This window comes from Oryctolagus cuniculus, chromosome 4, assembly GCF_964237555.1.
Source record: "Oryctolagus cuniculus chromosome 4, mOryCun1.1, whole genome shotgun sequence".
Classification (NCBI taxonomy): domain Eukaryota; kingdom Metazoa; phylum Chordata; class Mammalia; order Lagomorpha; family Leporidae; genus Oryctolagus; species Oryctolagus cuniculus.
In genome coordinates, this window is record NC_091435.1 from 2,158,673 (window position 1) to 2,174,965 (window position 16,293).

The following is a 16,293-nucleotide window of genomic DNA, read 5'->3' on the forward strand; positions in this document are numbered from 1 at the left end:
TCAGAGCAGGGACAGGAGGGCTGGCTCCTGTGGCCCTCCAGGCCTGGTGTCACCGCGGCCGTTGGTCTCCTGGGCGCATGGCCGCACTGTCCAGGCTCTGCCGATGTGACATAGATGTGCTGGTGGGGCCAGGGGCAGGGGAGGTGGCCAGGCAGGCGTCCGGGAGCTGGGCCACAGCACGTGACCATCCCCCACCCCACCCCACCCCTGTGCTCCTCCCTCCCTTGGCTGAGCTGGCCTGGGACCTGCAGGAAGCACCCCTGCTTCCCAGACACGTCGGAGCAGGGGCGCCACCTGAGCGCCCCCACCCGGGGCGCCCGCGCGCGCAGCAGGGACTCTGGTGTGACCAAGCGGCCTGCAGCGGCTTCGTGTGCCCCATGCGGGGGCACCACAGCAGCCTCCCCCTTCCCAGGGAGGAAAGCCAGAGCCCGCAGTGGGAGGGGCCGCGCCAGGGCTGGCTCTGGGCTTGGTGTGGCTGTGGTGGGCTCCTGCCCGGGGTTCTGGCACTCAGGGGGCGGGGGTGGCCTCGCCCTCCGCCTTCCCTGGCGCTGCTGCTCCCGGCGCCGTGGTGGGGTCTGGGGGTGGGGGACTGAGGTCGCTGTGGCTCCTCTGTGCCTTCCTCTCTCTCTCTCGGGGTCCTCGATAAGGCCATCTGGCTGGAAATCCCCCGAAAAGGCCAACTTCCTCTCCAGAGAGCACGGCGGCCACAGCGTCCCTGTCACCTGCTCCTCTGGGCAGTGGCCCTGCCCCTCCCACAGAAACCGCCTGGCCAGGTGAGGGCTGGGGCCCAGGGACAGGGGTCCCTGTGTTCCACATTCCCTCTGAGAGCACCCCGATAAAGCTGTGCCTCCCGCGACGACAGCCCGGCCCCCGCCATGGGCACTGTGGCTTCCAGCAGCCAACGCCGCAGCCCCTCCTGGGCCGAGAGCTGCTCCCAGGGGCCGTGGCCCCTGTGTCCCCAGAACCGTGGCTGACATGGCTGCCCGGGCCAGCACGGCACAGCCCTGGGTCAGGGCAGCTGCTCCACTCCCCCGAGAGACGAGACGGGGCAGGCCCGGCGCACGGTGGGATGTAGAACCTCGGGACTTCTGCCCCATCGTCTGCGCTAACAGTGGTCCAGACAGCACTCCCCGCTCCTGCCTGGGCACGGAGCTCACCTCAGCGGCTGCAGGACAGCCAGCCCGGCAGCCACGGCTCGCGTGAGGCCCGAGGACCGAGACGGGCAGGAAGGGCTGGGGGTGGGTCCTGGGGCTCCCCTCGGGACTGCTCACGCCGGGGACGGCAGTGCCAACAGGAAGTACCTGGACCCACGCCCGGGCGAGCAGAGCCTCCACGGCGCTGCCCACACCAGCTCACGGGCACTGCCAGGCAGGACGGAGCAGCCGGCCAGGGCCTGGCACCCACAGCCCCTCCGGGGGGACGGTGGGCAGCGGTGGGCACCGGGGGTGGCTCATGGGCTTCCGGCTTCGGGTACGCTGGAAGGAGTGAGTGATCAACACTTCTGCTACCCCTCGGCCCAACCCAGGAAGTGCAGGCACGCATGAAAACAAGGACGTGGCAGTCGCGAGTGGCCAGACGGCTACCGGGCAGCAATTCCACAGTTCCTGCCGAGCCGGGGCTCGGCCCCCTCCCACCCTGGCAGGACAGCCCAATTCTACGGGGCTGCGTGGGGGCTGGGTCCAAACCTCAGCGGCAAGTGCCCCCGGGAAACATCGGGAGCGGCTTCAGATTGGAGCTCCGGGGAGCTGCCGGCCGGGCAAGCACCGTCCCGGCAGGACACCGGAGCCCTGCTGCCAGCTGCCCTGGGAAGCCGAGCTGAGCACGGGGGTCACCGCACCCCTGCGGGGCCCCCCGAGGAGAGGCCGAGACCCAGGCTTGGTGGGTGTGAGGCAGGGCAGCGCCACGCAGGTTCCAAGTCAAGGAATTCCTCCACGCACGCGCACACTCCTGCTCACATCTCCACGCACGCACATGTGTGTGCCCCCTGTATACACACACTCCTCACATCCCCACGCATGCCTGCACACGTGTGTACCCACCTCTATACACACACTCCTCACATCACGCATGCCTGCACACGTGTGTGCCCACCTCTGTACACACACTCCTCACATCTCCACACATGCCTGCACACGTGTGTCCACCTCTGTACACACACACTCCTCACATCTCCATGCACACCCGCACACGTGTGTGCCCACCTCTGTACACACACACTCCTCACATCTCCACACACACCAGCACACACATGTACCCACCTCTGTACACACGCACTCCTTACATCTCCATGCACACCTGCACACGTGTGTGCCCACCTCTGTACACACACTCCTCACATCTCCAGACACCTGCACACGTGTGTACCCACCTCTGTACACACACACTCCTCACATCTCCAGACACCTGCACACGTGTGTGCCCACCTCTGTACACACGCCTGCACATGCGCATGCCCACCTCTGCACACACTCATGCTCACATCTCCATGCACGCCTGCACACGTGTGTTCCCACCTCTGCACACACTGCTGCTCACATCTTCACGCACACCTGCACACGCGTGTGCCCACCCCTGTACACACACACACACTCCTGCTCGCGCCTCTGTGCACACCCGCATCCTGCTGCATGTTCCCAGGTCTGCCAGGAACTGCACAGCCAGGCAGACGGCGCGGCAGGGGCAGCAAGTCGGGGAGCCACTCTCAGCCACAGCGCCTCCCAGAGGCCACGCCGAGGGCGACAGGAGCTGAAGCCCAGCCAGAGACCCAGCCCAGGGCTCCGTGTCCAGCAAGGAGAAGCAAAGACCTTCTCAGACAAATGGAAATCGGAGAATGTGCTGGCCGTCCACGTGCCTTGGGACACATGAGCCGCTGCCACCTCCACGCCGGCACCCGTGTTGGAGCCGTGGTTGATCCAGTTTCTTGCTGATGGCCCCTACGCCCATGGTGGGAGACCCCGATGCAGCTCCAGGCTGCTGGCTTCAGCCTGGCTCAGCCCTGGCTGTTGCGGCCATCTGGGGAGTGAAGCAGCGGGCAGAAAATCTCTCTCTCTCTCTGCCTTTCACATTAAAACAAGTGACCTTTTCCGAGAACAGGAAAATCACAGATCAGAAACTAAGATCTACACAAAAGCAGCCTCCGAGGAGGAACGGGCGCAGGCGAAGAAACACTTGCACCACCCTCATTCTCGACATCCAGGCATTTGCCAGTGCCGCCAGCGCGTGTGCACGCATCCTGCAGGCACCAGACGACACGCCCACTTCCCCTGGGGTGCCTGGGTCCGAGTCCCGGCTCTGCCCGAGCGAGTTGCTGCCAGCTCCCGCTCTCCACGGGGGAGCCTTGGTTTGACCTCTTGGCTCCTGGCTTCAGCCCCGGCCCGTCCTGGCCACTGCGGGCGTCTGAGGAATGGACAGTGGAAGGAAGGACTCTGTCTCTGCCTCTTAAATACAACCTCGGGCCAGCGCTATGGCGCAGCGGGTCAAAGCCCTGGCATCCCATATCGGCGCCGGTTCTAGTCCCAGCTGCTCCACTTCCAATCCAGCTCCCTGCTGTGGCCTGGGAAAGCAGTAGAAGATGCCCAAGTGCTTGGGCCCCTGCACCCGCGTGGGAGACCTGGAAGAAGCTCCTGGCTCCTGGCTTCGGATCGGCCCAGCTCCGGCCATTGCGGCCATCTGGGGAGGGAACCAGCGGGTGGAAGACCTCTCTCTCTCTCTCTCTCTCTCTAACTCTTTCAAATAAATAAATCTTTTTAAAAATTAAAAAAAAATACAACCTGAGCAGAGCAATGTAACTGAGAGGCTGAGAAACGAGAGAAATGGAACAAAATGCTCCTTACAGCCACACAGGCAGAGACAAGGGTAAGAAACAACCAGGGAGGCGAGACAGTCTACACAGGGGGAGGCAGTCTACACAGGAGACAGTCTACACAGGGAGACAGTCTACACAGGGAGACAGTCTACTCGGGGGGAGGCAGTCTACACAGAGGGAGGCAGTCTACACAGGGAGAGACAGTCTACTCGGGGGGAGGCAGTCTACACAGGGAAGACAGTCTACACAGGGAGACAGTCTACACAGGAGACAGTCTACACAGGGGAGACAGTCTACACAGGGAAGACAGTCTGCACAGGAGACAGTCTACACAGGGGAGACAGTCTACACAGGAGACAGTCTACACAGGGGAGACAGTCTACACAGAGGGAGGCAGTCTACCCAGGGAGAGACAGTCTACACAGGGGGAGGGGGGAGGCAGTCTACACAGGGGAGACGGTTTATACAGGGGGAGGCAGTCTACACAGGGGGAGGCAGTCTACACAGGGGAGACAGTCTACACAATGTGACTGTGTGTGAATGTGTGTGCTGTGTCCTGTGTGCTGTGTGTGTACTGTGTGTGACTCTTGTATGTGTGCATGCACACTGTGTGTTGTGGGTGTGCCATGTGCTGTATGTGAATGTGTGTGCTATGTGTGTACATGTGCACACGGTGTGTGTGCTGTGTGTGTGCGCTGGATGAGCCAGGTGGGCTGGACACTGGGCTGAAGGGGCCTCGGGGGTATGCTGGGGTCTGGCTTGGACCTGTGGTCGGATGTGGCCAGGTAGGTGGCAGCCCGAGGGTGAGGTCTGGGGTGCCCGGGAGAGTGGCTGCAGAGGGAAGAGGCGGTAGGACACAGGTGCCTGCCCCACCCCCAGCAGACCCCCCGGGAACAGCGGCTCCACCGTCCAGGAGAAGGCTGGGTGGAGGCTGCGAGCGAGGGGTCAGAGAGGAGGGAGGGGGCCGGGACCAGCGGGAGCCTGGGGTCCAGGACAGGCGGTGTGAGGGGCCTGACAGGGCCGAGGCTTCCTGCAGACCAGCCCAGAACCTGCGGGCAGAGGAGCAGGCGGCTGGGGACACACACCCACCCTGGCTGGCCCTCGGAGCCTGCGGGCGCTTTGACGGATCCACCACGCCCCCTGGTGGTGGAGCTTCAACTCAGGCTTTGCTGGTGTAACCCTGCAGGGGGCCCAGCCTCTGCGGTGGTCACCTCCCACCCACACCCCGTGCTGTCCTCAAACTCCCAGGCTGACCCTTCCCTGCCCTCCCTCCCTCCTTCCCAGCTGTCCACACGGCCCCCTGCCCAGCAGGCTGCAGGGCCCACGGGGCTGTGTGCTGGCTGCTCCACCTGTGTTTGGTGAGGGGCACCGGGGCAGTGCTGGCCGGCAGCGGGCACTGGCTCACGCCTGGCAGGCCAGTGGTCCAGGCCCCCCAGCGCTGCAGATCCACCCCAGAGCAGAGCTCAGGGCCGCCCCCCGCGACGGCCTGCGCAGCCAGAGCCTCTGGGCCACGGGGGCTGCTGGCACCAGGAAACACCAGCACTGCCACTCGACCCGCCCCACGGGAGCCTGGGAGGGAAGCACAGCCCCAGTTCACGTGGACAGTCGAGGCCACAGGACACAGGCCTGCCTGCGGGGCCGTGCGAACACTTCTCGGGGCTTTCTCAGCCGTTCTCACTTCCCTCCCGCAGTACCTGCCCTGAGGCTCACGGGGGTGAAACCCAGGCGGCTGCCGCCTCTTGGCACGGCCCCTGTAGCCCGAGAACGCCCAGCCACACAGGGCAACCCTCTAGTGGTACAGGCGGGTGGGGCAACATGGCACCCCGGAACCTCCAGGAAGGGGCCTCTGTGACCGGAACACACCGGGGGAAAGCCCGGGGCTCCGGCTGACCAATAGGACAGCCGAATGTCTGCTGGGTGCTCCCGGGCTGGGCGGCACTGCCAGAGAGCACAGCCAACAGCCCCAAACACGCCAAGGTGGGCTTGCACACACGCCGGTGGGTTAACAAGCACCCAGAGGGGCAGGTGTGAGGGTGCCAGGGACCCCACCAGCCCATCCCCAACCCCCAGTGTCCCGCCAAGGGCGCCCAGGAGAGAAGCCCCACCTGGCGGGGTGAGGCGCACAGGGAGAGCTGCGACCCTGGGAGGAACCAGAAACTTCCAAGGGACCCCCATGCAGTCAGGCCGGCACTGGACAGGCACGTACACACAGGACAGGCAGTGGCGCTGACTCCAGGAACCTTTGTACCCGTCCAGCCACCCCAGCGGGGCTGGCAAAGAACATTCCAGACGGGTGCCCAGGCTTCGACTTGAAATGCCTTCCCCAAGCCCCACACTCCCCATTCCCACGCGCCGTGAGCTCCAGCGGAGAACCACGGCCCAGGGCCACCTCACAGTGTGGCCGGGCAGGGCGTCGCGGGCTGCACACGGCCTGGAGGGCGGCTGTGCGGGCTGTCTGGGAGAGGGAGTCCCCGGGGCCACGTGCCTGGTGCCGGCGCTGTAACCATGCACTCCAGACCAGAGGCCTTTTTTTCTTTTAAAGATTTATTTTCTGAAAGGCAGGACAGAGAGAGGCAGAAATATTCCCCTCAATGGTCCACTCCCCAAATGGCCACGGAGGTCAGGGCCGAGCCAGGAGCTCCTCCCAGGTCTCCCACGCGGGTGCAGGGCCCCAGCACCCGGCCGTCTTCCACTGCTTCCCCAGGTGCAGGGAGCCAGGCTGGAGCAGCCGGGACTGGGCCCAGCGCTCTGCCAGGGACCTGGGGTCCGGCCTCACGGGTGGCGACCCGGGGGGCTTTCTTCAGTAAATGGTGTTTCTGGTTTCTTGATTACACTGTAAACCTACAAATTTTTTTCTTCCCAAAACTAAGATTCCTGAGCCATCAGCCCAAGACTGGAGTCGTGTTTTTCCACTTGATTCTCCTGAAAGAGCTGACTTTAATGCCAGGACCCACGGCTGAGGGGCAGGGCACACTGGCAGCTGCCCGCTCCGTGTGCCTGGGAGGGGACCGAGGGTCCGGGCCCCCCACGCCCAGGTGTCACGGGGCCCCTCCCTGGGGAAAGCAGCTACAGATGGAAGCGGAAAAATAACCCCCGCCCCTTCAGCGAGGGGGGCCCCGCTCCAGGGCCGTGGCTGGGGAGCCGGGGGGCCGTGGGGCGGGGCCGCCGTCACTTCCCCGTGAGTTCCAGCACCTTCTTCACCATGAGGCCGATGCCGTCGTGGATGTGGTGCAGCGCGGCCTCACCCATGAAGGCTGGGGTGGTGACCACCTTGTTCTTCCCGTCCACGTGGGCTTCGTGTGCAGAGTCAGGGAAAACACCGCAGGAGCCCAGCTCCCACACGGGCGCAGGCCCCTCGGCCCCCACCCACTCCCCTCCTGCCCCACCCGAGCCAGACCGAGCCCAGCTCCCAAACGGGTGCAGGTCCCTCGGCCCCACCCACTCCCCTCCTGCCCCGCCCAAGCCAGACCGAGCCCAGCTCCCACACGGGCACAGGCCCCTCGGCCCCACCCACTCCCCTCCTGCCCCACCCGAGCCAGACCGAGCCCAGCTCCCAAACGGGTGCAGGTCCCTCGCCCCCCTCCCACTCCCCTCCTGCCCCGCCCGAGCCAGACCGAGCCCAGCTCCCACACGGGCGCAGGCCCCTCGCCCCCCACCCACTCCCCTCCTGCCCCGCCCGAGCCAGACCGAGCCCAGCTCCCACACGGGCGCAGGCCCCTCGCCCCCCACCCACTCCCCTCCTGCCCCGCCCGAGCCAGACCGAGCCCAGCTCCCACACGGGCACAGGCCCCTCGGCCCCCACCCACTCCCCTCCTGCCCCGCCCGAGCCAGACCGAGCAGCAGCTCCCACATAGTGGGGGGCGGGGAGGGAAGCAACACTGACCACGCCCCCAGCCCAGCCCCTAGCCCGGGGGCCCCCGCCTGGCACTGTTCACACAGCCCGCTGGATGTACTCCATGCATGGCCATGAAGCTCAGAGCAGGCCTGGGTGTGCCGTGGGGACACTGTGCTGACCTCCCACGCAAGACCACAGTTACAGCTCCTGATGGAACAGGCCACGTGACCAGAACCAGAGGTGCCCCCTGCACGCCACGCGCTGAACCTGCACCCCTAGAAGTATTCCCTGCATGCCACACACTGACCCCGTGCGGACCCCACACTCCCAGAGGTGCTCCTGCACGCCATACACAGACCCCAGGTAGACCCCGTGCCCCGAGATGACCCCTGCACACCATACACAGGCCCCATGTAGACCCCGTGCCCTGAGAGGTGACCCCTGCACGCCATACACAGGCCCCATGTAGACCCCGTGCCCCGAGAGGTGCCCTCTGCACACCACGTGCGGACCCCGCACCCCCAGAGGTGCCCCTGCATGCCACACACTGACCCGGTGCCAGGCCACAGCAAGGATATGGTCACGTCCTTCACACAGTGCTTGGCGCCCAGGGCCTTCACGGCCTCCGCCGTCCCCGCGTGCGGCCACTTCCCGCCTTCCTCCTGCTCATGGCCCACGGTGACCTCGACACCTCTGAGCACCTTGGCCGCGAGCACGGGCGCGATGCAGCACAAGCTGGAGGGGGCAGACGGCGGAGACAAGTCAGGCCCCCCGGGGAGGGGGCAGATGGCGGAGACAAGTCAGGCCCCCCGGGGAGGGGCCACATGAGGCCTGTGGCGAAGGCTGCTCCGCTTGCCCTACACACGCAGGGCACTCACGGCACCTGGGCCCCAGGGCCCCGCCCTGGCTCCGGGGTGCTCTGTCCCCACACAACAGCAGGTCACACAGCTGTGCCTCCTGGGCACATCACATGCTCTTCTCCAGAGGGAAGCCCAGATGGGCAGCCTCGTCCCATCTCTGACCTCTGACCCGTGCCGGGACACTCTGAAGCAGGCCCACGACTCTGTCGGGTCCCCCTCATGGAGCGCTGCTCAGACGGCGTGCCCGAGACCACCCAGAGCCTTGCCCTTGGGACCTGCTCTGTTGGTCCCCCGGAGCCCACCCTGTTCAGCCAACACTGCTGGCCCTGTGCCCCGGGAAGCAGTGCCCCAGAAGCAGCGCTGCCCAGCGCCTTAGAGCTACAAGGGCGCCAGCACAGAGGGCAGGGGCCACCCCAGCACAGCAGCCCCCGGATTTCACGCTGTCCCCACTGCACCTGCCACACTCTGTCACAGTCCCGCTCTCACCCGTCTGGTCCCACTGGGCCCAGCCCCCGACAGATGCCGTTAAGAACGTACTTAGGCTGGCGCCGTGGCTCACTAGGCTAATCCTCTGCCTGCGTCACGGGCACCCCGGGTTCTAGTCCCGGTTGGGGCGCCAGATTCTGTCCTGGTTGCCCCTCTTCCTGTCCAGCTCTCTGCTGTGGCCCGGGAGTACAGTGGAGGATGGCCCAGGTGCTTGGGCCCTGCACCCCATGGGAGACCAGGAGAAGCACCTGGCTCCTGGCTTCGGATTGGAGCAGTGCGCCAGCTGCAGTGCGCCGGCCATAGGAGCCATTTGGGGGGTGAACCAACGGAAAAAGGAGACCTTTCTCTCTGTCTCTCTCTCTCTCACTGTCTAACTCTGCCTGTCAAAAGATAAATAAATTAAAAAAAAAAAAAAAAAAAAAAAAAAAAAGAACGCACTTGTCAAACACCCCACGACCGAAACAACTCCTGCCTACTGACCCAAGGCCAACTCTCCCGTGGCCCCCGAGCAGGCAGGAAGCCAGCGGGGCCACACTGTGGGAGGCAAACGCCGCCTGGTTCTGCTAAGCCCACCTGACCTCCTGCAGGACCGTCCCGCATGGCACGGTGGGGCTGCGGGCACGCGCGCGCCCAGTGTCGGCTCTGGAAGGAGGAGGCTGATTCTGTGTTCCCGGTGGAAGCGGCGGCACCGGCATCTCTGGTCCACCGCGCATGGGAGCCAGCAGTCAGGCCAGTCGCCAAGTGCTCCTCGGCTGTGGCGTCTGCTCACCGGGATGAGCGAGTGGCCGCCTCGGCCTTTTGTCCTCCTCCCCGGGGCAGCGTGCCCCGAGCCAGAGCCTCTCCCAGGGACAGGCCACGTGGGCACCGTGGCTACCAAGCAGACGAGTGCAGGAGGACACGGGCCACTGTCGATGGAGACGGCGCACATGTGTCCCGACAGTGGCCGGCAGCTCCTTAAGTGAACGGCCACACTGTCTGTGACACGGAGGTCACTGCCTCCATGCCCCACGCGGACGGGGCAGCCGAGGGAGGCAAGGACACGCTGGGGATTCCGTGGGAGTCGTTTTCAGAACCGACGCAGCACGTGACCACGGAAACACGGGGCTGGAAGGCACCCAGGAAAGAGTCAGGGGAAAGCCCCAGGTGGTCACGACTCCCGCGCACGGGCCCCGCCCACCACGTACCCGATGGGCTTGCCGGCGCCGTGGAACTCCTTCAGGACACGCTCCACGTCGCGATGGACCTTGCAGTCCTTCCCGTCCACGGCAAACGTGCTCCTGTCACGAGAGAAGAGGCTCTGGCGAGGCAGGCTCGGCAGCCCGGGACCCCCACAGCCCCGCCAGGCGAGGTGTGAGCTCGCTGCCGCTCCAAGGAGGAGTGCTGGTCCTGCTGGAACGGAGAGCCCAGCGGTGGCCATCCTCCTGCCGGCCTGGGAGAGGGAGCCGGCGGGAGGCAGGGCAGGGCTCCTGTGGAGGACGCGTCTACACCCGGGCTCGGGGCAGCACGTGGGGAAGGGTGCAGTCAGCTCCACGGAGACCATGGGACTGCCGAGTGCAGGGGCCAGTGGAGCAACCAGAGCAGGCTTCGGGAAGCCCAGGGCTCGCCCTGCAGCCCACACGTGGTGGGCAGGCTTCGGGAAGCCCAGGGCGGCGGGTGAGCGGCACTGGTGGCCACAGGACCATCAGGACGGCAAAGCAACACGGGAAGCTGCAAGCAGGCACCGAGCCGGCTCAGGACCGGTCGTGGGGAACTGAGGTGGGAGTATGGTCCGAGGCAAGGCCCCACCGAGGCTGCAGAGCCACAGGGACCCCAGAGGCAGCCTCACAGTGCTCACCCTCTGCCACGGCTACAAAACGAGGGTTTAGCCGCACCCCAGCACCTGAACCCCACCCGTTTTCCTGAGCTGCGACATCGCCAGGACAAAGGCCCGACGGCTCCGTTCACACTCAGCACCGTGCCCACCCGTGAGGGCTACTGGACACTCAGCACCGTGCCCACCCGTGAGGGCTGGCACTGGACACTCAGCACCGTGCCCACCCATGAGGGCTACTGGACACTCAGCACCACGCCCACCCGTGAGGGCTACTGGACACTCAGCACCACGCCCACCCGTGAGGGCTACTGGACACTCAGCACCGTGCCCACCCGTGAGGGCTACTCGACACTCAGCACCGTGCCCACCCGTGAGGGCTACTCGACACTCAGCACCGTGCCCACCCCAAATGCAAGGGAAGGAGGGAGGCAGGGTCCAGAGGAACGTGAACAGGGTCCAACCCGACACTGACCGTGTGGCCCTGGCCAGGCCCCTCGGGGTCACCAGCCAGCTGCTACAGCAACAACCCAAGCTCCCCACCGCGCCTCCCCCTGCAGGCGTCTCCAGAGAACCGGGATCCGCCAAGAACACGGCTCTGACGGCTGGGAAGTGGGGCTCCAGCACGGGGACCGGGATGGGCCCAGGCACCAGCTGCACTCAGAGAAGGGAGAGCAGAGGAAAACCCACTCGCTGAGCGCTCCCAGACCCAGCCCTCAGGGGGGCTCCCACGCCCTAACCACCCCCGTCCCAGCTACGGCCCGCGCAGGAGACAGCGGGAGGCCGGAGGCTCGGACACGCACAGGTTCTTGGCAGCACCAAAGCCTCCCGGGAAGATGGCAGCGTCGTGGTTGGCCGCACTGAGCTGGGCCAGGTCGGTGATCTTGCCTCGGGCAATCCTGGCTGACTCCTTCAGGACGTTTCTGGAAGATGCAGAGCCGGCGAGCAGGGTAAGCACGCGGGCGGCCCACACGGGACAGCCCGCACACCACGGCCAGGACCAGGCACTCACACACGCAACCTAATGCCGTCAGCTCAGCACTTACAGTCACCCCAGAAATAAGAGCCCTAGATCTATGCTGGAGTCCTGAGGAGCTACACCAAATCCCTCAGAACCCACAAGTTCAAGGGCCATCGGGGGCAGCATCGTGGCACAGCCGGTAAAGTCACCACCTACAATGCAGGGATTTCACATGGGCACCAGTTAGAGTCCAGGCTGCGCCACTTCTGATCCAGCTCCCTGCTGTGGCCTGGGGAAGCAGTGGAGGATGGGCCCCTGCACCCATGTGGGAGACCCAGAGAAAGAAGCTCCTGGCTTCTTCTTTTTTCTTTTTTTTTTTTTTTTTTTTTTTTGACAGGCAGAGTGGACAGTGAGAGAGAGAGACAGAGAGAAAGGTCTTCCTTTGCCGTTGGTTCACCCTCCAATGGCCGCCGCGCTGTGCTAATCCGAAGCCAGGAGCCAGGTGCTTCTCCTGGTCTCCCATGCGGGTGCAGGACCCAAGCACTTGGGCCATCCTCCACTGCACTCCCGGGCCACAGCAGAGAGCTGGCCTGGAAGAGGGGCAACCGGGACAGAATCCGGCGCCCTGACCGGGACTAGAACCTGGTGTGCCGGCGCCACAGGCGGAGGATTAGCCTAGTGAGCCACAGCGCCGGCCGGCTCCTAGCTTCTGCCAGGCCCCCAGCCCCAACCGCTGTGCCCATCTGGAGAGTTTAATCAGCAGGTGGATGGTATCTTTCTCTCCCTATAATTCTTTCAAATAAAAAATAGATCTTTAAACAAAAAAATGGCCACTTGGGACCCCAAAGCAGGCACATGGCAGGTCAGAACTCGGGGAAAGGGAGGCCAGCCGAGGGTCAGCCCCGCACGACGATCCTCGTGGGACGGGGCACAGGCACGGCCTTGAGAGCCAGGGGCTTGGCAGAGAAGGAAATGGTGGGGACCAGAGCCCCAGGCCACAGCTGCGGTCCCCCACCCTGCCTCTTGCTCTCGGAAGCCTGGCCACTGTACACGCGGTCGTCCTGTAGTGCAGGCGCACAGGGAAGACAGGCAGGGCGGGGGCTGGCCTGTGCCTACCGTGCCAGGGCCACACCTGGCGCAGGACAGACCCTGCTGGCGCTGCCGAAAGGTATCTGGGGCCGAGAACCGGCAAGCAGAGCCCCCAGCAGCCTCGCTCAGTGCACTGGGCCCCGTGTCTGGGGCAGCACTGGGAGGTGAGGGGCGTCCAGAGCTGAGGCAGCAACGTTCCCAGGACAGACACTCGGCCTGGGGGAGTCACGCTCGCGGGGAGTTCCCAGTCGGAGGAGCAGGGTCAGCTGGGAAGGGGGGAGGGGAGCAGGGGGAGCAGCAGAGCGGGGGCAGGGGGAGCCAGGCAGCCCGCTCTCGGGGGTGGGGAGCCTCGCACCTGGTCTCGCCCCCAGCGGGCTGCCCCTTGGTGTGGTCAATGACGTGCATCTGAGGGACGTCCGGAGCAAAGATCTGGACCTCGGCCCCCCCGCGGCTCAGGTGCACCAGGATCCTGCGCCAGAGCAAAGCGGAGATGTCAGGCCCAGCACGCCCGTGCACGCGTGGGGCACTGTCAATACACCCGTGCGCGCGTGGGGCACCGTCAGTACACCCGTGCACACGTGGGGTACCGTCAGTACTCCCGTGCACGCGTGGGGCACCGTCAGTACTCCCGTGCACGCGTGGGGCACCGTCAGTACTCCCGTGCACACGTGGGGTACCGTCAGTACTCCCGTGCACACGTGGGGCACCGTCAGTACTCCCGTGCACACGTGGGGTACCGTCAGTACATCCGTGCACAGGTGGGGCACCGTCAGTACTCCCGTGCACGCGTGGGGCACAGTCAGCACTCCCGTGCACGCGTGGGGCACCGTCAGTCAGGACTTCAGCCGAGCGCCAGGTGCAGGGGTGGGTCCTAACCGCCAGCTGTCACCCGGCGGGGACAGAGCCACACGGGCTGCAGACGGTGTCTGGTCCCAGCAGCTCCTTCACAAACCAGGGTGGGGCCCAGCTGTGCTGGGGCTGCGCAGCCCATAGGTCAGCCACCCACAGGCACCCGACACCGCCCTTGAGGGTCTGCCCAGGGCCTCACGCCGTTCCCTGGCCACCGCCTGTCTCGTCGGCTCTTTCTCCTCAACCCAGCTCAGCGAACTCTGCCACCTGGGAGCTCGGTCACTAGGTGGCGGCACCAGCAGGCAGGCGGCCGCGGCCACACAGGGCCAAGCCCGGGCTCTTCCGGGCAGCCTGAGACACAGCGCCGGACACCCTCCAGGTCCGCTCGCCGGAACCTTCTAGCAAACGGGAAAACTGGAGAACAAAGCAGTCCACTGTGTGACACGGCTGCTAACGTGCGTCCGGCTGACCCGGAGGGGCCGCTGGCTCAGGCAGCCGTGGGAGACCTGGACTGTTTCCCGGCTGCCTCCCCGACAGATAATTTTTAAAAACAGCGTGTCCAAAAACACACGGGACCAGCGTCGTGCTGTACTGGGCAGTGCCGCCTGCAACACCAGCGTCAGACGGGCGCTGCTTCCAGTCCTGGCTGCGCCACTCCCGGCCCAGCTCTCTGCCACGGCCTGGGAAAGCAGAAGATGCCCAAGTCCTTGGCCCTGCCCCGCGGGGGAGACCCGGAAGAACCCCTGGCTCCTGGCTTCCGCCTGGCCCAGCCCCGGCCGCTGTGGCCACTGGGGAGTGAACCATTGGATGGAAGACCTCTCTCTCTCTCTCTCTCTGTAACCCCGCCTCTCAAATAAACAAGTGAATCTTTAAAAAAAAAGTTCTGAAAAACAGCACGTGACTTCATGCCAGAGGGCCTCGCTGGGTCAAAAAAAAAAAGAGAGAAAAAAAAGCAAAGCGGCCGTGGAGCGCCGGGGGCGGGAGCACTCGCAGGAGGGGTGGGCGCAGCCGGGAGGGGCGGGGGGCGCAGGCCCGGCCGGACGCGGGCGGCCTCCCCAGGGCAGAGCGGCGTGGACGACGCGAGTCCGGGTGCCTGGACTTACGCGGACGCCTCGTGGATCTCCGTCCCGTCGTAGACCCCGCAGCCGGACAGCACCTGCGGGGGAGCGGGCGCTGGGGAGGGCGACCGGGCGGTGGGCGCTGGGGGAGGGGGAGGGGCCGACCCGGGCGGCGGGCGCTGGGGGAGGGGGAGGGCCGACCCGGGCGGCGGGCGCTGGGGGAGGGGGAGGGCCGACCCGGGCGGCGGGCGCTGACTGAAGGGGGAGGGACCGACCCCGGGCGGCGGGCGCTGACTGAAGGGGGCCGACCCCGGGCGGCGGGCGCTGATTGAAAGGGGGCGACCCCGGGCGGCGGGCGCTGACTGAAGGGGGAGGGACCGACCCCGGGCGGCGGGCGCTGACTGAAGGGGGAGGGACCGACCCCGGGCGGCGGGCGCTGACTGAAGGGGGCCGACCGACCCCGGGCGGCGGGCGCTGACTGAAGGGGGAGGGACCGACCCCGGGCGGCGGGCGCTGACTGAAGGGGGAGGGACCGACCCCGGGCGGCGGGCGCTGACTGAAGGGGGCCGACCCCGGGCGGCGGGCGCTGATTGAAAGGGGGCGACCCCGGGCGGCGGGCGCTGACTGAAGGGGGAGGGACCGACCCCGGGCGGCGGGCGCTGACTGAAGGGGGAGGGACCGACCCCGGGCGGCGGGCGCTGACTGAAGGGGGCCGACCCCGGGCGGCGGGCGCTGATTGAAAGGGGGCGACCCCGGGCGGCGGGCGCTGACTGAAGGGGGAGGGACCGACCCCGGGCGGCGGGCGCTGACTGAAGGGGGCCGACCCCGGGCGGCGGGCGCTGATTGAAAGGGGGCGACCCCGGGCGGCGGGCGCTGACTGAAGGGCGAGGGACCGACCCCGGGCGGCGGGCGCTGACTGAAGGGCGGCGACCCCGGCCCCGGCCGCCCGCACTTACCACCGCGACCTTAGCCCCGCCGCGCGGCGCGGAGCCGTGAAGGGCCGCTCGCGGGGCGCACAGAAGCCGCAGGCGGTGCGAAGGGGACACGAATGCGGAGGCTGCCAACCTCGACGCAGCCAGGCCCCGAACAGCCGCCATGGCGGGCGGGACACCACGACCTAAGGTCACCCGCCACTGAGGCAGGCCGCCAATCTGCCGGCCACAGCGCGCCGGAGGGCGGGCCCGCGCCTGCGCAGAGCCGCCGTGGTGCCCCGCCCCGCCCCGCCCGCCCTATCCCGTGAGCGCGCTCGCGCCTGCGCACAGAAGCCAAGTGGTGCCTGGGGCAGCGCCTGCGGCCGACGCAGTGGTCTCCACAGCCCGCCTGTCCCCCTCGCTGTCTGCGGGACCCCGCGCCGTAGTTGCCCGAACCCGATTCCATCTCGAAGCTCGGCTGTCCCTTGCCGGAGCCTGGGGTGCGGCCCAGCGAGGAAACGGAGACCCCCGCCCCGCGTTGAGGCCACAGTGGTGGCGGACAGTAGTCCTGTGGCCATCGCCACGACCTCGCAGTGACCGGGGACCGCGAGGCTCGGAGACCCCGCCCC

General features: G+C 66.5%; 1 protein-coding gene across 3 annotated transcripts in view; it reads right to left on the reverse strand.

Annotated features, from left to right (window-relative positions):
• The window catches only part of GATD3 (glutamine amidotransferase class 1 domain containing 3), a 64,032-nt gene extending 48,063 nt beyond the window's left edge, over window positions 1-15,969 (reverse strand). Inside the window, exons 1-8 of one of the 3 annotated variants that reach the window (XM_070071773.1) lie at window positions 15,710-15,931; window positions 14,799-14,851; window positions 13,202-13,315; window positions 11,600-11,719; window positions 10,171-10,263; window positions 8,219-8,375; window positions 6,950-7,102; window positions 2,687-2,698 (exon numbers count right to left, since the gene is read on the reverse strand). In XM_070071773.1, coding sequence (XP_069927874.1) covers window positions 6,974-7,102; window positions 8,219-8,375; window positions 10,171-10,263; window positions 11,600-11,719; window positions 13,202-13,315; window positions 14,799-14,851; window positions 15,710-15,850 — 807 coding nt within the window. In that variant the 5' untranslated portion in view covers window positions 15,851-15,931 and the 3' untranslated portion in view covers window positions 2,687-2,698; window positions 6,950-6,973. Of the gene's footprint in view, window positions 1-2,686; window positions 2,699-6,709; window positions 7,103-8,218; window positions 8,376-10,170; window positions 10,264-11,599; window positions 11,720-13,201; window positions 13,316-14,798; window positions 14,852-15,709 lie in introns of those variants that run through there. The other 2 variants (XM_070071774.1, XM_051829286.2) reach the window with 2 other exon arrangements.
• Window positions 15,970-16,293: the final 324 nt, after the last annotated feature.